Source organism: Homarus americanus, unplaced genomic scaffold, assembly GCF_018991925.1.
Source record: "Homarus americanus isolate GMGI-L3 unplaced genomic scaffold, GMGI_Hamer_2.0 scaffold1211, whole genome shotgun sequence".
Lineage (NCBI taxonomy): Eukaryota > Metazoa > Arthropoda > Malacostraca > Decapoda > Nephropidae > Homarus > Homarus americanus.
The window spans coordinates 904,463-926,036 of NW_024710935.1; the positions used below are offsets into that span (position 1 = coordinate 904,463).

Here is a 21,574-nt window from a genome sequence, read left to right on the forward strand (position 1 = left end):
CTGGAGACTTCGATCTGACCTCACACGCAGGTAATATCATGCACTCCATTCGTGAGTAATAAAAGATCCATAAGTAATTTTCAGTTTCACGAAGTTGCGATGGATTTAAGATGCCGTGAAGAATTGGTGGAGGTAATGGCGTGCGAGTGAGAGTTAGCCAAGGGGGCGTGTGGTGGGTGAGAGTGTGAGTGAGTGAGTGGAGGGGTTGGGCGTATGGATGAGAGCGAGTGAGAGTTAGCCAAGGGGGCGTGTGGTGGGTGAGAGTGTGAGTGAGTGAGTGAGTGGAGGGGTTGGGCGTATGGATGAGAGCGAGTGAGAGCGAGTGAGAGCCACAAACAAACAGCCTTCATGTGATCCTCCGCTACCAAATTCTGGCCATTTAACACCAGGACGTCCCGGAATGTTTTCATGAAATCAGCTGTTCCGTGCAGATGGCGCTTATGATTGTGGGCGGTGGTACTTGGTTGTGTGGTGGTGGGTGTATGGGTATTAGTTGGTTGAGTGTGTGATGGTGGGTGTATGGGTGGTGGTTAGTTGATTGGTTGGTTGTGTGGTGGTAGGTAGTGGTTGACTAGCTTTGTGGTAATGGGTATGTAGATAAAGGCTTGGTAAAGTGTATTTGTAATTATTAATATGTGGACGAGTGGTGGGCATAGCGATTGGTATAGGGAAGGTTGGGTATTGGTAGGGGTATGAGTGGTAATATGCTGGTGGTAGTTAAAGCTCTGAATGGTAGGTTATGGGTGGTAACACTGTCAAAAGAAGGAACTATGTGGGGATGGTTTTAGTTGGTAACAGTGTCAACAAAGGGAGGAGGTGTGTGTGTGTGTGTGTGTGTGTGTGTGTGTGTGTGTGCGTGTGTTTGTGCGTAGTTAAGAATGTGGTGAGTAGGCGGTGTGTTAAGTGGCTACGGAATGAGAGTGAGTGTTTGATAGTGGGTGGTGATGGTGGTGGCGGATGATGGTGATGGTGGTGACAGGTGTTGATGGTGATAGTGAGTGGTGGTAGTGGTAATGGATTCTGATGGTGATAAGGGTGTTGATGGCAGATGGTAGTGGTGATGGTAGTTGGGTTAATGAAGTATGGTAGCTGGTGGATAATGGTGGTACAGATGGTGTTCACAGGTGGTTGCAATGGTAATGATGGTACTAGAGGGGCCACAGTGAGACGAGGACAACTGTTTTTTCCCCTCAGAGAATGTTTACGCCAGTGAGTGAGGTAATTTGGTGGTGAGGGTAATAACAGGGTGGTGGTGATGGTGATGGGTGCTGGTGGGGGTGAATAGTGGTGGTGGTGATGGGGAGAGAGGCTGGGGAGGGGAGGAGAGGGGCAGAAGATGGTGGTAGTGGGTATAGTGATGATGGTAGTGGTATTAGTTGTGGGGGTGGTGGTGATAATGACTTTATCTGTGGTGGAGGGGAGAGGGAAAGGGGGGGTGGTGGAGGGGAGAGGGAAAGTGGGTGGTGGTGGAGGGGAGAGGGAAAGTGGGGGGTGGTGGAGGGGGACGACTGAGGAAGAGGCACAACTCCCTCACCCACTCCCTATCCCCCCATCCCCACCCCTCACCTCTCACCCCACAAGTAGATAATGCTGGAGGTAGAATTGAGTGGCAAAACATTTTTAAACAACATAATTGAAAGAAAAAAAGGGACCCGACTTTTGACCACAGAACATTTTCCTAGATCTAATGTGGACGCCAGAACGAAGTAGCAAAATGTTTTGAAACAATGTTAGAAAAAATACTGGAAGTTTAACTATTAAGTTATATGAATTTAACATGAGGAATAAATCATTTATCAGGACATTTTTAAAGCTGCCAGCTCAAAAATACTCGATAGTTTCACCATCAACATTTCTGAAATCTGGACGAGTGACTGAAATAACAGAAACATTTTTAAACACCGTGGTGAAAATATGTCAAACATTGAACCGAAAAGAAACATCACTAAAGTTGAATTGGGATTAAAGAATGACGTAATGAGTATTTATTTTTTACAAAGTGTATTAAAAACAACAAGTTATTAGCCATAAATATTTACGGGTCAGAATTCACAAACGTTCGTAACAGATGAGGAAAGACTACACTTTAATGGCTGACTTAAAGCACATAAATATGGTATCAAATCTACGCTGAGACTCGACCTTAATTAAATACATTCACATAACAGCTGGGGGATAAAACTCGAGTAAATTCTGTACATTAATTTTGTTTTGGTAGGTGAACGTATCTAGTCAAGGTTGAGTCTCAGTGCAAATTTGATACGATTCTCTGGATGGTAATTACGTTTAACTCAGTACAAATGCATCTGAGTTAGGCCTCTTGTGTGTGTGTGTGTGTATGTCGGTCAAGCTTCAAAGTATAGGCCTAGTGATATCTCGTTTCCATCATCATCATCATCATCCCCCCCCCTCAAGGCCCATAACCCCTTCAAGGTTATCAAAACGCGATTCGATCAAACCATTATTGGAATCGACAGTCATTTGTTTTTGTGCCGCGGGGAATCTCCTGATTGGTGGGTTTAGTCTACAATCATCCAATCAACGTAAGCACCCAGTCCACCTGTCCCCGTTTCAAAAAAATATCCCAGCGATTCGAGATATTAACGGAGGCTCTACTGTGGATTATGATCATTATTGCCAGCCATCAATATATCCAAGTCGGGAGGAGAACCACGGAGATATTTCAGCAACAAGCAAATTGCCGGGCAGTGAAGACAGCCACCATAAGCTCCCGCCGCCGCCACATCTGGGTCGCATCAACAGACTCCCAAAAACTCAAAATAGATTTACTGCTTTCACCTAACAACTTGTAGTAATATAGTCTAATGCTGTGTTGATAAAATGATCTCTTTAAACCCTCTTGAATTTGATGGTTTAACCCTTTGGATGCGGTGGTTTTTAATGTCTGGTGGTTTAGCTCTTTATGGGAGATGGTTTAACCCTCTGGACATGATATTTTTTTTAAGTTTAATGGTTTAATTCCTGAAGGACGATGGTTTAACCCTTTAGAGACGATGGTTTAACCCTTTAGAGACGATGGTTTTTAAGTTTAATGGTTTAATTCTTGATGGACGATGGTTTAACCCTTTTAGAACAATGATATGCGTAACTATCGAAAGAAAACGAGTTACGCCTTATTTCCTTAATCCCTATAACCATAACCTCTTAACTAAACCTCTTATGTAAATATTTATCTTACTTCGAGGGAAAAAAACAAAGAGTAATTAAATATTTGAACAGAGAAGAAGAAAAAAAAGAGACAAGATTAAAACAGGACCCAGAGAAACAAGTCAATAAAAAAAAAAAACAGAAAACGGAATGTGTGGCCGCCAAATTTCACAACATAGACACACAACAACCTCCCTGACATACTATTTTACAGTATAAAAAAAAAAACCCTCTCTATTAAGACTTGCTCTCCATATATACAGTGTCAACAGATTACAGAAGAATGGTGGAACTAGTAAACAAATGAACGCGCCAGAAGCAACAGAGAACGTCGGGGTAAGTGATAACGCAGAGAATGGCATAAGTAATAGGAGAAGGGGCAGGGCGACATTAGGCTATCCCACCATTACCGCCACTCTACGTTGATAAATGCCCCTGTTGCCTGGAAGAATAATAAAAGTCCACTGAATAAATCACGACCCAGCACTGTGTTTTGACCCTCTCAAGATAGCCCACTGCAGGCCCTCATCACCCACCCACTCCTCCTCCTCCTCCTCCTCCTCCCCCCTCCTCCTCCTCCTCCTCCTCTTCCCCCCTCTGCTCTTCATCCTCCTCTACTCCCTTCTTTTGCCAACTGCTCTCCTCGCTCTCTCTCTGTTACTCTTCATTTCCACTGTGGCGATTTCGGAACTGTTATATTTGAGCTACGTTAAATATGCCTCTGAAATTAGATTTTTTTTGAGTAATTTGCATTTTATGTTTCTCGTATTCTGTTCTTCCTCACGTATCACCAACCATCCCCTCGTCTCCCCCACCTACCCCACACCTCCCCCTAAAAAAAAAAATAGGGGAAAATTGTATGTATTTTATTTTTTTAGTCAGAATTTTCCCCGCGCGCTTTTGTCGTGGGGGTTGAGGCTGTTAGCGATGCGCAACTGTACCGAAGCAGGAAGAATCGATGACAGAAACCTTCCCTGAGGAGCCCCGGCGGGTGTGAATATGCAGCGCGCGGGATCCTGTTCACACACCAAATACCGGATCCAACACTCTGGTTTATGGTTGTACGTAGAGGGTTTAATCGCTTCCCGGCGAGTTGTTTGTGGAACATCTATAATATCGTGTGAAGTTTGCCCCTATAGTCCCTCTATGGCGTTTAATTAACTGTACCTCCCTGATGTATTAATGGCCACCACTGTTATGATAATACCAAAATGATAATGGCGCTTTTGGGCGATATAATTCAGAGCCTAAAATGAGAGCGGGTGAAATGAACAAGTTTGTACTTCCATACATTATTTGCTGCTGTAATTTTTGTCCTTTTTTTGTCACTTTTAACTTTATGGCTTTGGCAATTATCCAAATTGGATTCGTTTTGAGTTTTGTGATCATTTACTGAGTGAGTGTACTGCTTTACTCACAACACCTCCCTCACAACACCTCCCTCACAACCTCCCTCATAATCTCCCTGACAACCTCTCCCTCGCATCCTCCCTTATAACCTCCCTCGCAACCCCCTCACAACATCCCTCACAACCTCTCCCTCACAACCTTCCTCATAACCTCCCTCACAATCTCCCTGACAACCTCCCCTGATAACCTCTCCCTCACAACCTCTCCCTCGCATCCTCCCTTATAACCTCCCTCGCAACCCCCTCACAACCCCTCCCTCACAACCTCTCCCTCACAACACTTCCCTCACAACCTCTCCCTCACACCCTTCCTCACACGTTTCCTCTCATATGGACGATTAAATTGATAACTTGTTAAGACGAAAGTTATAGGCCATCGTTCTGGTGTACTGAAACAAACCCAGTTGTCCGACGGAGGGAGGCGGGAATAATCCTGATAACTCAGAGATAAACAGACAGACAGACGATGATGGACTGATAGAAGAAGGAAAACAAAGATAGAGAAAGAGAAAAAACAGACAGACAGACAGAAGGAAGAAGAAGAAGCAAAAAAAGAATTCGAAGGATATTCCAACTTCACAAAAACAGCCATTAAAGCGTCCCCAGGGATGAACCAGGCAGGGAAAACAGAATCATCATTTCCTGACTACTTCGACACCTTCTTGTGCTGTGTTTATGTTTGGGGGGTAACAACACAGCTCTTTCACTCCCGGGGATAATAACCCTTTTCTCTCCTGTTTATTTCCACCGTTTTTTTTTCCCCGTCTTTTCGTCTTATTTAAAAAAAAGTTATAAATATTACCTGTTTCTTACCTGGATTAATATATATTGATTTAAAAGGGAGAGTTTTATAGTATTACTTAATGACTTATCTATGATATTTATAAATTCGCTATGAAATATTTCTGTATATTAAGCCATAATTATGTATGCAGAACACGGAAACACTATTGAATGATTGAAAAAAATTTTTATACCTACCTGATATGAATTTAATTACACACACGTATATACCGGTGAATGGTAAAGCACATCTGCAGGCAATCTATCCCTACATATTGACAGGTAGAGACTCCAGGTGTGTGTACAGTATATTCCCGGACTATCTATCATGAATATATGAGTATACTGTATATTTATTTCCGGGTTTGGTATACCTCTGTGGGATATATTTCTATCATATATTTTTTTTTTCTCCCGGGATGAAATATATCGACGTGTGGTATATTTCTTTATATTGTGATACCTAGCATATTTTTTTCCCAGGTGATATTTTTCTCAGCGATGTAGCTAAGTGATACCTCATTAAAAATCTACTTATTTCCCAATGTTAATATACCTATGGGATATTTTTTTCCCCCCTTAGGGTGAACGTATACATCTGTGAGTGATCTTTTTCATTACTTTGATGTTTTTTACCCTTAATATATTTCTTCCTCGACGCTATATTACATCTGCTGACTATCTGCTTCTTTCTTATTCATATATGCACAGGAAATATATATATATATTTTTTTTTACATTTTTTCCACTTTCGTATAGTCTTTTTTTCGCTTCTTTTTTTTTTTTACCTTAATTTCCCCACGGCCTTTTTTTCCTCCCCCGTCCCTTTTCTCGCCATTTTCACGATCTTTTGCACTAATTTCCCAGCCTCCTCTTTTTACCTTGCCCTATTCTCATCGTATATTTTGATTCATTTTTCCCCACCTTTTCCCCCACCACGCCCTTTTCCTCATCTCTATTTTCATGCTCATTTTTCCTTGCCCTATTTTTAGCTTTTCCCCCTGCATAATTTTCTCCCTATTTTCACACCAATTTCCCCGCCTTATCTTCTACCCCCTTTTCCTCGCCCCTTCTTCCCCGCCTTAGTTTTCTCGCCCCTTTTTCCCCGCCCTTTTTTCCCTTCTCTATTTTTTTCCCTCTAGAATTAAGGGCGCCTCTGTCCATTAATGAATCACCACTCCTGCCAATCCCGCTGTACATCAAGAAGCCAAAAACACTGCACTCGCCGCTGGAAGGTGAAAATTTCGATTTGCAATTCAAATAGTGTAGGATATATCCCCACCTTCCTCTCCCTCCCCCCCCCTTACCCCTCCCCTGCTAGCCCTCCCCCTGAACACGGAATATTGAATTGAAATGTGACAAGGAGAGTCTTATTGTTAGATATATGGACACAGTCACACCCAACCAGCTATAGTTACTCTGTTGTAAGGTAGTGTCTCTCTCTCTCTCTCTCTCTCTCTCTCTCTCTCTCTCTCTCTCTCTCTCTCTCTCAGGCACCTGTATATGGTTCCTTTTATGCAAATACGCTAAAATTCTGTCGGATCAATCCTCTTTGGGAAGGGTCTTAAGAACCATGATATTGCATTAGTGTTTCCTACATAAAAAAAAAGCCTTACGCTTCTTAGAGGGGTGAGGGAGGGGTGAGGGAGGGGTGAGGGGAGGGGTGAGAGGAGGGGGAAGCGGTGAGAGGAGGGGGAAAAGAGGATGGTTGGTTACTGGTGCTGCCATCTACCGTCTTAAAACCCATAATTATCAGAACACAAACGTGGTTATGCCCTTTTATATAACTAGAATGAGTAAGTCTTATAGTGGCCGCTGTGTTTAACGACAGTCAGGGTCCAAATAAAAGGATATCCTCTGTGTTGATAATAATTTATACAGGGTGTTGTTAGACCATAAAAAATAACGACAATAAGTGCGTCGGGTTCTGCTAGTGGTGGCAGTCCTGTATCGCGTTTCTTGAAAAGTGCTCACCCACAAAAGATGCCGATTGGCGGATTAGTCGCCGTGTCCGAATTCCATAACGGTGTTGACTAGCGCGAGGTGTGAGCGCTTTGCTTTTAGTTACGACAGCTTACTAGACTTTTATAAAATATTCTTTTTTCGAGAAAAATGTTGGGCAGAATCGTGTCGACGTCGAATAAATCAAGTTGCTGCTGCTGTATGTAAATCTCCACCTCCACCACCAGCATCACCACCACGGCGTCATCGAAGCAGAAGTCAAGTCGAGTCGCAACGTTTCCGACACCAGATTAAAAGGGTTGGGTCCATTACTGGGGGATGGGGGAGTAAGTTAGGCGGATGCAGGGTTGCCGCATGTCGGCTGACAGATAGCGAGAGGGAGAGAGCAGGAGGAGGAGGAGGAGGAGGAGGAGAAACATCTTCTTCCAACCAAGATGACACATTTCCCACAAGTACAACACAACACCAAGCTAACGCCAGACACTCGTACGCCAGCCTCGACGCCTCAGTACACGTTGTTATTCAGGGGTGTGTGTGTGTGTGTGAGTGAGCTATTCTTGGAGTCTACTCAGTGTAATTTTAGAGAGGGTGGATTTCTTTTTCTTTTCTGTTTTTTTACGGCGTGACTGAGAATTGTGGGGGATTTCAAGGCATCATGGGTAATGTGACTGATCGGAGAAGATGACTTAGATGGGAGTCAAGGTTACCAGAGCCACGTGTGAGGAGGGGAGAGGTGAGGGAGGGGGAGATAGTGAGAGATGAGATGGAATGGTAAAGGGTGGAAAGGGAGAGAGATAGAGAGAGCTCGTGGTGGTAATGGTGCTCAGAAAAAAAAACAGGATGGTGGTGGTGAGGGGAAGATGGTGATGGTGATGGTGAGGGGAGGATGGTGGTGGGGAGGGGAGGATGGTGATGGTGGTGGGAGGGGAAGATGGTGGTGGTGGTAAGAGGGAGGATAGTGGTGGTGGTGGGAGGGGAAGATGGTGATGGTGGTGGTGGAGGGGAAGATGGTGATGGGGAGGGATGGTGATGGTGGTGGTGGTGGTGGTGAGGGAGGATGGTGGTGGGGAGGGGAGGATGGTGGTGGTGGTAAGAGGGAGGATGGTGGTGGTGGTGAGGGAAGATGGTGGTGGTGGAGGGGAGGATGGTGATGGTGATGGTGAGGGGAGGATGAGATGGTGATGGTGGGAGGGGAGGATGGTGGTGGTGGTGAGGGGAGGATGGTGGTGGTGGGTGGTGGGAGGATGGTGGTGGTGGTAAGAGGAGGATGGTGGTGGTGGGAGGGGAAGATGGTGATGGTGATGGTGAGGGAGGATGGTGGTGGTGAGGAGGATGGTGGTGTGGTGAGGGGAAGATGGTGATGGTGGTGGTGAGGGGAGGATGGTGATGGTGAGGGGAGGATGGTGATGGTGAGGGGAAGATGTTGGTGATAGTGAGGGAGCATTTGGAGGGGATGGTGATGGTGGTATTAAATATTCATGGTGATAACACAGCGTCTGGTCACCCCTCAAAATATTATTACTTCCTTGGTATCGACGATCAAAATAACACCAAAGAAAATTCTACAAGTAAAACAACAACAACAAAAATGTCAATAAATGTTCAAACAAAAATAAGAAAGACAAAAAATATATAAAAATCTCCGTAAATAAACCTAACCTAACCTAACCCAATCCTAACCTAACCTAACCTAACCAAACCAAACCAAACCAAAACAAACCATAATAGTTACATTGTCTCTACTACTTCAACCATCAACACACAACCCTAACTACCTCGAAAATTACTACATTACAACCACAACCAGCACCAACACCCTCCCTCCCCTTTACCACCACTACCACTACCACTCCCACGACCACTGCCACCGCCACAAACATCACCACCGCCGCCACCACAACCGCCGAAGCAATTGAGTCAATCACGGAGCAGAAGGATCGGCCAAGTGACTGATTGAAGTGGGTTCAGATCTCCTCCTCGATGGGGGTGAGCTGATATTGAAACTCCTGCTGCTGCCCGCCTGTTGATGCTGTTTTGTTTTGCCGCGTCACACTCCACGTCCGATACTCGCGTCTATATATTTACTAAACTTAAGTCAATAAAAAAAAACTCTTAGACCTTACGTTACAAAAAGGAATTAATGGCGGTTTTCCTTTTAGTTTTTTTTTTTAGTTTTTTTATCTGGAGTGAACGAATCATGAACGACGAAGAAATAAGAAAAGGAAGAGTAAATTAATGGAAGGGTAGAGCTGAGGGGCCTCCATAGAATCACGTGACTGGCTCATTGATAGTGTTGAATGATCGTAAGGAGGATAATTGCCATCAAACTTAACTCACCTAAAAAAAAAATATATGAGGGTAGTGAAGGGGGTGACGAGGAGAGAGGTGGGGTGGAGGACGAGGAGAGAGAGGTGGTGGGTGGGGGTGACGTGAGGAGAGAGGTGGTGGTGGGGGTAGAGGAGGAGGTGGGTGGGGGGTGACGAGGAGAGTGGTGGGTGGGGTGACGAGGAGAGAGAGGTGGTGGGGGGGTGGAGGAGAGAGAGGTGGTGGGTGGGGGTGATGAGGAGAGAGGTGGGGGGTGGGGGTGACGAGGAGAGAGAGGTGGTGGGTAGGGGTGGCGAGGCTAGACGAGGTGAGGCGAGGAGGTCATATAACCCATGACATTATCGTTGCCGGCCCACGCTGCCCACACCACCCACGCTGTATATAGGCCCTTTGAGCTTCTTCTTCTTCTTCTTCTTCTTCTTCTTCTTCTTCTTCTTTACTCACAGACACGTCACTGGCATCACCAAACCCACTCTCATTACTAACCAGATGTGAGATGAAAAAGGTTACTGAATTGATATAGATATTTTATGACGGCGGTTGAGATGATCTGTATAGGTTAAGTGTCCAAGTGGAAGCCAGAGAGAGAGAGAGAGAGAGAGAGAGAGAGAGAGAGAGAGAGAGAGAGAGAGAACACAATGCGGTAAGAGACGCACAGATGGAATAACGCGCGTCTGAATGGACAAGAGTGAAACATAACTATTTGCAACAGCCGTTTGCGTAAGTGGGTCGTGAATGGGTGACGACACGATCCGTATACAGAATCCCTAGTCATGTTAAACCATCTAGTGATTTGTATTTTCTTTCGTCTCCAATCTGTATGTGGTTAAGGGAGGTGGGCTTTATGACGTATAGAATTACCAATCAAGAAAAATTAATCTTAAAACTCTAACTAGAAATCACAATGGTTAAATTATCGGGTAGACTCGTTTAATTTGAGAACGTAATCACACCCTTTCACACGTAAACATTATGCCCTCACCCCCCCTATGAACGCTTATATGTAATTGAAGCTTTAATACGCCTCCTGATAAGTAAATAAGCACAGGATGTAGCCCCTAGGGAGAGGAGGAGGAGGTGGGAGAAGGGACGTGGGAGAAGAGAGGGTGGGAGGAGTGAGGGTGGGTGCTTATCGCGGGTTTACATCACAATGTGTGTTTTAAGATTGAAAGGCTTGAAACAGGATCTAACCCTCTCAGTTCTCGACCCTAATATGGACGAGAGAGCGAGCTTAAGGGAAATATATAACCGTATAGGCAGGCTGCTTGATGGAAGAGGCTGACTGGGTGGTGGCTCGCTCGGGGTATAGGATAGATCGTCGTTGGAGTGAGTCGTAAGAGAGATGCGAGGTTGTTGAAGTGTTCAGTAGTCGTAAGAGGTACTGTATAAGTTGTCGTTGTTGGAATTATAAGTGGTTGTTGGAGCAATTCGTTGTCGTCGATGATCTAGACGACTAAGCGATAGGCAGAGGTCGTTGAAGGAATATATGGTAGACATCGTATAGCGACACGCCGTCGTTGGAGTTGTAAACACACGTCGCAGCGATATTTATCCGTCGGAGCGTCGTTACGTAAACACTGGAGACTGACGCTCGTAAACGAAACACCAGAGGGCGGGAAGGTCGAGGAGGACACACACACACACACACACACACACACACACACACTACTTGTAAACGACCAAAAAATGATATCAGGGAATATATTCTGGGAACATCAGCGAAAGTGGTATGTTTTTCCGGCGAAAATTGTCGAATTTATGCCCCTTCCACACCAAAGTTATCCCATTTAACCCTTTTTTGTCACCTATAAAACTGTTGCAGGGAAATTACACGAGCAAAATGGAGTAACACAGCATTGACCTTTTAATCTACCTTAATAAATAATGGTCTTTCTACTTTCTTTGTAAAAAAAATTCCACGTTTTAGGGAACTGTTAAGTTGCATTTCTATTGTGTTGACTCCTGGGGATGAAAAAAAAAAAAAAATAGCGACCAAGAGGCATAACCACCACATAAAGGTTATAGTCTCTTAAGGATGCCTACCTCGCGTTATAGCACCATGAATACCGACCATCCCGTCTTTAGGCTAAACACCACCTGATCTTGCCCCGAGATCTTCAAATCCTCGACACTCTAAACAAGTCTGTTGAGAAATCCTATGAAAAATCTAAAATCCCCTTCCCCCTCACCCCACCTCCATGAAATCCAAGACCATGGAACAGATGGCGTCACGAACGACAAGTTAAGGGCAAGGCGGAGGAGAAGGAGGATGAAAAACGCCCTTAAATGTGAAGAAATAAAGTGGAAGGAGTCAATCCCAGTAGGACAGGAGGATATCAAGTCACTGATGGTGCCAAAGGGTTAAGAAGGGGTGGATCGCGGAGGACCAAGGGTTGAGAGCTTGTTAGTTTGTTTATTTATATTGGCGGTGTAGGGACGCCTCCGTCTCCCCTCCACCCAGGGTGTTCCCAAGTCCTCCTTATCTCCTTCTGTCTATCTCCTTCACTTTTCTCTCCTTATCATCTCATAGTTCTCGTTAATACCATTTAATTGTTGTTTTTCTTATTTATTTATCCGTAGCTGTTATTGTTATTACTCATCTACAGTTCCGTTTATGCTATGTTGTTCTCATATTGCTTCGTCTCTCTCTCTCTCTCTCTCTCTCTCTCTCTCTCTCTCTCTCTCTTCCTAAGTCACTTTCGAGAATATTGAAACATGTTTTCTTATATAAACAAATACACATATGTTTATTCCTACGACTAAATCAACGTGTTAAAATAAATAAATAAAAATATAACAGGCCCTCTCTTCCCTTCATAACAACCATCGCCCCTCCAAATGGATCAACCTCCCCCCACCTCCCCCTTTTGTAAGAGCTTCCCCCTTATAACACCTCCCCCTTAAAGCACCTCCCCCTTAAAATACCTCCAATAATAAGCTCCCTCCCACTCCTAAAGGACCCCCTCCACGATAATTTCTTCCTCCAAGAGACTATCACTCCAAAGCATTCTTCCCCTGCACGAAGATGTGTCTTAATCCCAGCCCTGTTTCCTCTTGCTCCCTTCATGCGTCTCCCCACTCTCCCTCTTCCCCCTACTTCCTCTTACGTGCATTCCTCCTCCTTCTTCCCTCCCTTCCCCATACCTCAACTCCCCCCTCCACTCCCACTCCCCCACTCCCCCACTCCAGTATTGTGGGGCGGGAGCAAACAGCTTCTTAACGACACTTACACACACACCGCCACCTTCGATAACACAGTTTCATACGCGTCAATGGTCCAACTTTTGCAATTAAAACTCTCATCAATGCTTTCACTTCCCTGCGGAGGTCATAATTAATCTTTACGCCCCCTGATGAAAGGTAATTTGGGGGGTGAGAGGAGGAGGAGGAGGAGAAGAAGAGGGAAGAGGAAGAGAGATAGGAAGAGATGGAATTTTGTCTTACTTATTTCTGTTCGTTTATTCTCTCTTCCATTTCTTACACACACACACACACATGCACACACACTAACGTAACCACTCCTTTCACGTGTCAGTTTGAGGTGGTCCCATGACTCTCTCTCTCTCTCCCTGTGGTATTATTCAAGCACTTCTTTGTATAGTTCTCATTTTCATTCGTTTCTTTTACATCATCTTTTTATTCTTCTTCCTTCCTCTCTTCTTCTTTCTCATCCCCATGCTATACTCCACCTCCCCTCCCCTCTTTTCTCCTACTGTTTATCGGTTCTCTTCTTTAGTATATCTATTTCTCTCTTCGCTTTATTATTCTCTTATTTTTTCTACTGCCTTTCCTCTTGTTTCTCATTCCTCTTCTCTTTTCCCTTCCATTTATCGTCGCTTCCTCGCTCTTCTTTCATCACATCTACTTTATATTTTTTTCTCCTCGTCATTATTCTTCCTCCGTCTTGGGTAACATTCCCCCTCTTCCTCTCCCCCTCTCTTCCCCCTCTTCCCATAATCTCCTCCCCTTTCTTCATTTCCTCCTTCACTCATTCCATCATCTTTACTCTCACCTCCATATTTTGCCTCCTCCCCCCTCCTCCTCCCACATCTATACTCTCTCCCTACCCCTTCCCCCTCTCACACCCCCTCTCACGCCCCCTCTCCCTCTCACACTCCTTCACACTTCTCCCTCTCTTGGTCGTGCTGGTGTCAAGTTTGGGAGTGCTGTCTCTCCTGTGACAATTACCAGATACCCACACGGTAGAAAGATGAACATTCCTTCTCGTGGCACCAGGCGGCTGGGGAGACTATTTAAGCAGTAGGCGCAGAGCTTATCGTGTTTTGGCTCTCTCTCTCTCATTCTTGTTTTCAAGGTGATTTTTTCTTCATTCTTTTTTTCTTTTGGTGTTTACATTGTGACTCTCTCTCTCTCTTATCTGTTTACTGTGAGTCTCTCTTTCTTTTCGACGATTCGTAAAATAAATGCCAGACTTCGAATATCAAGAAATTGTACTGTGAAAAATAAACTGAAATATATCCCGTCGCCATTAACTTATACCTGTAACTTACCTGTACCCGTAATTGTATCTGTAACTTACCTATACCTGTATATAGCTATTAACTCCTTATCAAGCCTTAATTAACCCCCAATTACCTTTGAAACACGTAAAATATTTTGTTCATTTACCTTTTTCATTTCCCCAAATATATCACTAATTACTCCCATTTACCTTTACCTGAATGTTTTAATCAGCTGAGACTAAGTTTTGGCACAGGTATACCTAGCCACAACATCCTGGTATAACTTCGCTACAACACACTTGTATAACCACTATGACTTACTACAATATTCCATTATAACACCACTACGACGTCATGATATAACCCCATCACAACACCCCACCATAACACCTCACCACAACACCCCACCACAACCCCACCACAACACCCCATCACAACACCCCACCACAACACCCCACCACAACACCCCACCACAATACCCCCATCACAACACCCCACCACAACACTTGACCACAACACCCCACCACAACACCCCACCACAACCCCACCACAACTCCATCATAACCCCACCACAACCCCACCACAAATCACCTCAAATTTTTACACCATTGTTGTTAAATTGACAGAAACAAAAGTTCAAAAGACTATCGCAAAATTAAGGTGAATTTTGGTCCGCTATTCCTATCTAGTTTTGCCTAATCTTGACACCAAACTGTATACAAAAGTTTTCCTTGCTGACAATCCTGGCTGACAAATGCTGACAGATTTAAAACTTCTGAGGTGGTATTTGGTGTTTTAAAGGCATGGGATATAAATAATGGAAGGGGGGGGAGAGGGAAGGGGAAGGGGTGGAAGGGGGAAGTGGAAGAGGAAAGTAGGGGTAGGGTAGAAGAGAGAGGTGGATGGTATGGGAAGGGGGATGGTGTGGGAAAGGGGAAGGAAGGTAGGGGGAAGGTTAGGGGAAGGTAGAGGGAGGGGAGAAGGTAGGGGAAGAAAGAGAAAGGGAGGGGAAGGTGAAGGTAGAGGTTTTCTCATTTATTATTATTTTTCCTTATGTCTTTTTCCCTTCATCATCACCTTCTGCTGTTCCATCACTCCACACCTCCCTCCTGTACTCTACCCCGCCCTTGAGCTAATCCTCCCTTATCCCCTCTCTCCCTTCCTCCTCACCCTTCTCTTGCTGCCCCCTTCTCTACCTTCCTCCTTCTCCTCCTAATTACCATCATCATCCTCCCTCTCCTCACTTTTTTCTTCCTCTTCCTACTCTTCCTACTTACTTCTTTTTCTCCTTTTATCCTTCTTTCTTGTTCTTCCTCCTCTTCTCTTCCTTATTTTCATCCTCATTTTTTCCCCTTTCCTCTTTATTCTCCTGACCTCCCACTTTCTTATCTCTAAATTCTCTCACCTCCTACCTCTAACCTCCCTCCTACCTCTCCCCTCAAATTTTCACCTCAATTCCATTTCAAGCCGCCACCAACCGCCAACCACCGCCGATGCGCCTGTTCCAACCCTTCCTCTCCATAGATCATTCATTATAAGTGACTTTTGATCCGGACCAAAAGGGATGGATTCAGCTCGTATTCAGACGGGACTGAAAAGGATCCCACGCCATAATCTGAAGAGCTCGACGTGGGATGGAAATGTGTTTGGTTTTGTCATCTATGGAGGCGCAGTTCTTTTTTTTTTCCTTTTTTACAGTGAGAGAGAGAGAGAGAGAGAGAGAGAGAGAGAGAATTAAATGGAGAGTGACAGAGAGAAATGGAGAGAGAGAGAGAGAGAGAGAGAGAGAGAGAGAGAGAGAGAGAGAGAGAGAGAGAGAGAGAGAGAAGAAAAATGACCATTTACCAAACCTGTGTGGATACATTGACGTGGATGGGTTCATATTTTGTACTGTGTTGGATAAGACGGATGGGTATTCAAAAGATCGACGTGGATATATGGATATGGAAATGCTCTCTGTTGCTGTGTGGCTTTGTGGTTGTGTTGCCGTGGTTATGATTGTGTTATGATTGTGTTGCCGTGGTTATGATTGTGTTGCTGTGGTTATGATTGTGTTGCCGTGGTTATGATTGTGTTGCCGTGGTTATGGTTGTGTTGCCGTGGTTATGATTGTGTTGCCGTGGTTATGATTGTGTTGCCGTGGTTATGATTGTGTTGCCGTGGTTATGGTTGTGTTGCCGTGGTTATTGTGTTGCCGTGGTTATGGTTGTGTTGCCGTGGTTATGATTGTGTTGCCGTGGTTATGATTGTGTTGCCGTGGTTATGGTTGTGTTGCCGTGGTTATGATTGTGTTGCCGTGGTTATGATTGTGTTGCCGTGGTTATGGTTGTGTTGCCGTGGTTATGATTGTTGTGCCGTGGTTATGATTGTGTTGCTGTGGTTATGATTGTGTTGCCGTGGTTGATTGTGTTGCCGTGGTTATGGTTGTGTTGCCGGGTTATGATTGTGTTGCTGTGGTTACGTGCATGATTGTGTTGCCGTGGTTATGGTTGTGTTGCCGTGGTTATGGTTGTGTTGCCGTGGTTATGGTTGTGTTGCCGTGGTTATGGTTGTGTTGCCGTGGTTATGGTTGTGTTGCCGTGGTTATGATTGTGTTGCCGTGGTTATGATTGTGTTGCCGTGGTTATGGTTGTGTTGCCGTAGTTATGATTGTGTTACCGTGGTTATGATTGTGTTGCCGTGGTTATGGTTGTGGCGAATTTAGAAGGCATTAAAGGGGTTAGTTAAAGGGGGAGGAGCAAAGAAGGAACCCTAAGCTAAGCCGATAATGGAGGGGGGGGTAAGGGCATGAGGGGGGTGAGGGAAGGTTAGAACAGGACCCCCCACAAGGGCATGAGGGGGGGGGTGAGGGAAGGTTAGAACAGGACCCCCCACAAAAAAATTACCTAGAATAACAGACAGACAGACATGACACTTAAGACCATAAGAGAAAAATAAACTCTATTGATTATTTATTATGTCTTATTTATCTTAGTTTACTTATTCCCTTCATTATCATCGTTTCTATGTCTGTATTATTTGTTTAGATTATTATCTGTTTACTCTTCATTATTAACACTAAACTCTATACATGACTTCACAAGGTAGGTATATACAGTACACACTATCTCCTTGTATGTACACAATATACTTGACTATCATACGTACATATAAGATCACACACCCTCATACGTACACACAAAAATACATTATTCATATGTACACACAAGATCACACACTCTCATACTTACATAGAAGAGCACACACACACACACACACACACACACACGAGGGAGTTTTTGTGGGGGTGCACATGATCCACCACACATGGGGGTTCGCTGAAGGAGGGTCAACTTACCAGGAGTTACATTACCCACAGCGATCAATATACGCGGTGACGCTGTAGTGCTGTGAGTTGGTCTTACAGGGGGTCTGTGTGGCTCATGATGGCGCTGTGTATGATGGCGTTCTGTATGATGGCACTGTGTATGATGGAGCTGTGTATGATGGAGCTGTGTATGATGGCGTTCTGTGTGTATGATGGCATGATGGCTGTGTATGATGGAGCTGTGTATGATGGAGCTGTGTATGATGGCGTTCTGTATGATGGCACTGTGTATGATGGAGCTGTGTATGATGGAGCTGTGTATGATGGAGCTGTGTATGATGGCACTGTGTATGATGGAGCTGTGTATGATGGAGCTGTGTATGATGGCACTGTGCTTGATGGCGCTGTGCTTGATGGCGCTGTGGTTGATGGCACTGTGCTTGATGGCGCTGTGGGGGAAGGGGAGAAGGAGTGGGTGAGGGAAGGGGGCGAGTGAGACGGAGGCATAGGTGAGAGACTTGGGTAGGAGGGGACAGACTAACAGACGGACAGACTAACAGACGGACAGACTAACAGACGGACAGACTAACAGACGGACAGACTAACAGACGGACAGACTAACAGACGGACAGACTAACAGACGGACAGACAAACAGACGGACAGACAAACAGACGGACAGACAAACAGACGGACAGACAAACAGACGGACAGACAAACAGACGGACAGACAGACATACAGACAGGAACTTAGTATATGTGTTTGTTTGAGGAGAATAATATTTACAAACACATTTTATCTCCTACCATACACAATCCTTTACCTCACTGGGATGAACCGCAGCTCACATCACCTGTAGACCTGACGATAATTATTACTCGCTCAGGTGCACTTTACCTGTGTGCTGACGGGTACAGGTTATCAGGATTCACCTCATGTATGGAGAGTAAATTCGTGTATTGTTTAGTTTGAGAAAGAGTTAATAGTAGTGGTTAGTAGTTGTGGTTGTTGTTGTTGTGGTAGTTGTTGTGGTGGTGAGTGTTGTTGTAGTAGTTGTTGTTGTTATTGTAATAGAAGCCTTAGGTAACTTATATTAGTAGTTATTGAATATAAAGGAAATTTAGCAATTTTTTTTTTTTTTAGTTATGGGAAGCTTTTGACAGTAGTAACACCTACACTATTTTATTTAGAATGAAAGAGGATCACCAGTATCGTACTAAACAAGGGATCAAGTGGCACTACTTGGCACCCTCGGCTCTATAAAGCAATGGGTGTCATATGGCACCAACCTCGCAGCAACAAATGGTAATAATTGGTTGTAAAAATGAATCAATGGTGTCGAATACAGTGTGTGTGATGGACGCTCTGTTCATTTTAATAACATCGATTTTTTCTTACGTTTAAGAGTTTTAGTGTAAATTTTAGTAAATCATCGGAGTAATACTGTGCGATAGAATTAATATGGAGGGGCATTATAACAAGTGGTTGAGTATTTCATTGTGATGTGGGAGGGGCCGTAACTGTGTGCTTCAGACAAAGGTTCATTTGAAGAAAACCTTTTGTTAGTTGCATCTGACAGTCATTACCGCTCACTTTTTTTACTCTCCGGTTACCAAGTCTCTCTCTGTTAGCCATTAATTATCTGAGTTTTGCATGGTGGAGCCACCGCCAGATACACACACACACACACACACACACACACACACACACACACACACACACACACACACACACACTCACACACACACACACACACACACACACACACACACACACACACACACACACACACACACACACACACACACACACACACACACACACTCGTAATAACCCGCTCAAGCCGACAATACACAGGGAATCTTATAAAGCCAGGCCGGGAACACATCTAAAACATGCGTTGTATACACTCTCCTCCCTCCCAGAGATGGGGCACAAAAAAAAAAATCCAAATTCCCATATTAATTGCGAGCATCAGTCAGCTGCATTCTCTGGCGGTACGTGGCATCTGGCACTAATTTGCATATGGCACTGCGGCATTATATAACATTTTGACAGCACCCCAGTGTCACCTGATCCCGCCCGGGCCAAAGAGAAAAAAATCCGCTCTCTCATTTACATACTTGGACAGCGTGTGACTAGGAAGGTTCTGTTCTTTCAAATTTTCGGGGATGGTTTTGGTGGCTACTAACAATGTGGGAATGTTGTTGTTACGGTCAATATTTGAGGTAAGTTTTGGGGGGGTGTGTGTGTGTGTGTGTGTTGGGTCGACTTTACCCTGTTGTCCCTCCGCTTGACTGAGTAGATGTCTTTATTGAGTAATTTAGTATGTGTTATGTAATGGAGCACCGGGTGATGCATCTGTACTCCCTGTTGATAATTTGTTGGGGAAACTTTCACTACAGGATTAAGTCAAGATAATTTGTTAAGGTTTCATTGGAAAATTAACTCGTAAGAATATATAATTTGTTGGGGAAATTTTCAGTAGATAATTAAGGTAAATATAATTCGTTCTGGTGTTATTGTATATAATTTGTTGGGGTAATTTTTATTAGAGGAGTAAGTAGAGATAATTTGTTAAGGTTTCACTGAAGAACGAATAGTAATAATATATGATTTGTTGAGCCTTCAGTAGAGGATAAATTAACACTAGATGATTTGTCAAAACTTGTAGCGGAGAAATAACTAAAGTAAAATATTAACTCAATAACACCTTCAGTAAATTAACTGTAAGACTTTCAGAACATTAAATAACTAATAAAAAAAAAAACCTGTAAAAAACATTAATTAACCCACAGGTGATATGAGATTAACAAACCTTAAATAAAACAATAAATTACTTCATCTAAAAATAAATTAATAATAAAATAATACAATCAAATACAACATTGATGACTGGAGATTGGCCTTCACTCTTCGTATTAAGTGTTGGGGGCCATTTTAAACAGTACTAATCACACAAACACACTTAACACAGACCAACACAAAGAGTGATAAACACCCCCATCACACGGGCGTTAACGAGGGATCAATAATAATAACATATGCGTAGAGAAGAATAAACTTGGGTAATATTCTGAGTGCTTCAATATCCAATACGCATAACCGCCCCTTAAGAATGCGTAAATTAGTCCTCAATTGTGTTCGTATGACTCTAGATGCGTCTATCCATCACTAAGATAAGCCTGGATCATGGATAACAAACTCAAAAGTCAATATCCATGACTCTATCCAACATCCAGATAGGTACAGAGTGGATAAGGGATAACATAAACTCAAGGTGAATATCCATCTAACACATCCATATTGATCAGGGATTTATCCACCACATATAGGGGGTCAGGGGTCAGGTAGGGGTAATATCCTGGCGTCATTAATAGGTCTTACTGATAAGCCAGGAAGGTAATAAGATGGTCTTGCAGGTATCAGATCCTGGAGTCAATATTATCTCTGTCTGTCTATCTGTCTGTCTGTCTGTCTGGAATTTCTGATCACTTTACATCTGTCCTGACCACTTCACACCTATCCTGACCACTTCACACCTGCCCTGAACACTTCACACCTGCCCTGAACACTTCACACCTGTCCTGAACACTTCACAACCAGTCCTGACCACTTCACAACCTGTCCTGACCACTTCACACCCGTCCTGACCACTTCACACCTATCCTGACCACTTCACACCCGTCCTGACCACTTCACACCTATCCTGACCACTTCACACCCGTCCTGACCACTTCACACCTGTCCTGACCAATAATTACGTCGTGATCATTAACCAGGTGTTGTTCTCTCCTTGTACAGGTATGTGGAGCTTCATCCTCGAGCTCTACCTCATCTCTAAAGCTTTTGGAAGCCGCTGAAGTAAGTTCCAGTCTCGCGTTTTACTTTATGGGGGCATGCGGAGTCTCTAAGGATTAAATCTACTACATTATTGTGTTCTCCCTCAATGTGTCTCAAAAGTCTCTCTTCTTGTGACCGGACTCTCAAACGTTCGTGCGTCTGTCTGTCTCCCCTACTCACCCTCCCCCCTCCCCCCTTCTTTTATTACTAATGTAGGAAAGACATTATGATTGTCTCAATGTAATACCGACGGCATCTTAAGTCATCTAGTTAAAATTATCTGAGAAATTTAATGGATTCTTATTGGTTTGTAAG

At 44.0% G+C, this 21,574-nt stretch overlaps 1 protein-coding gene across 1 annotated transcript in view; it reads left to right on the forward strand.

The window, feature by feature from the left end:
- LOC121858111 (bromodomain-containing protein DDB_G0271118-like) overlaps positions 1-21,337 on the forward strand; it is a 43,891-nt gene extending 22,554 nt beyond the window's left edge. The window contains exon 2 of the mRNA XM_042354374.1: positions 21,221-21,337. Coding sequence (XP_042210308.1) covers positions 21,221-21,337 — 117 coding nt within the window. The remainder of the gene's footprint in view (positions 1-21,220) is intronic.
- The last annotated feature ends 237 nt before the right edge of the window (positions 21,338-21,574 follow it).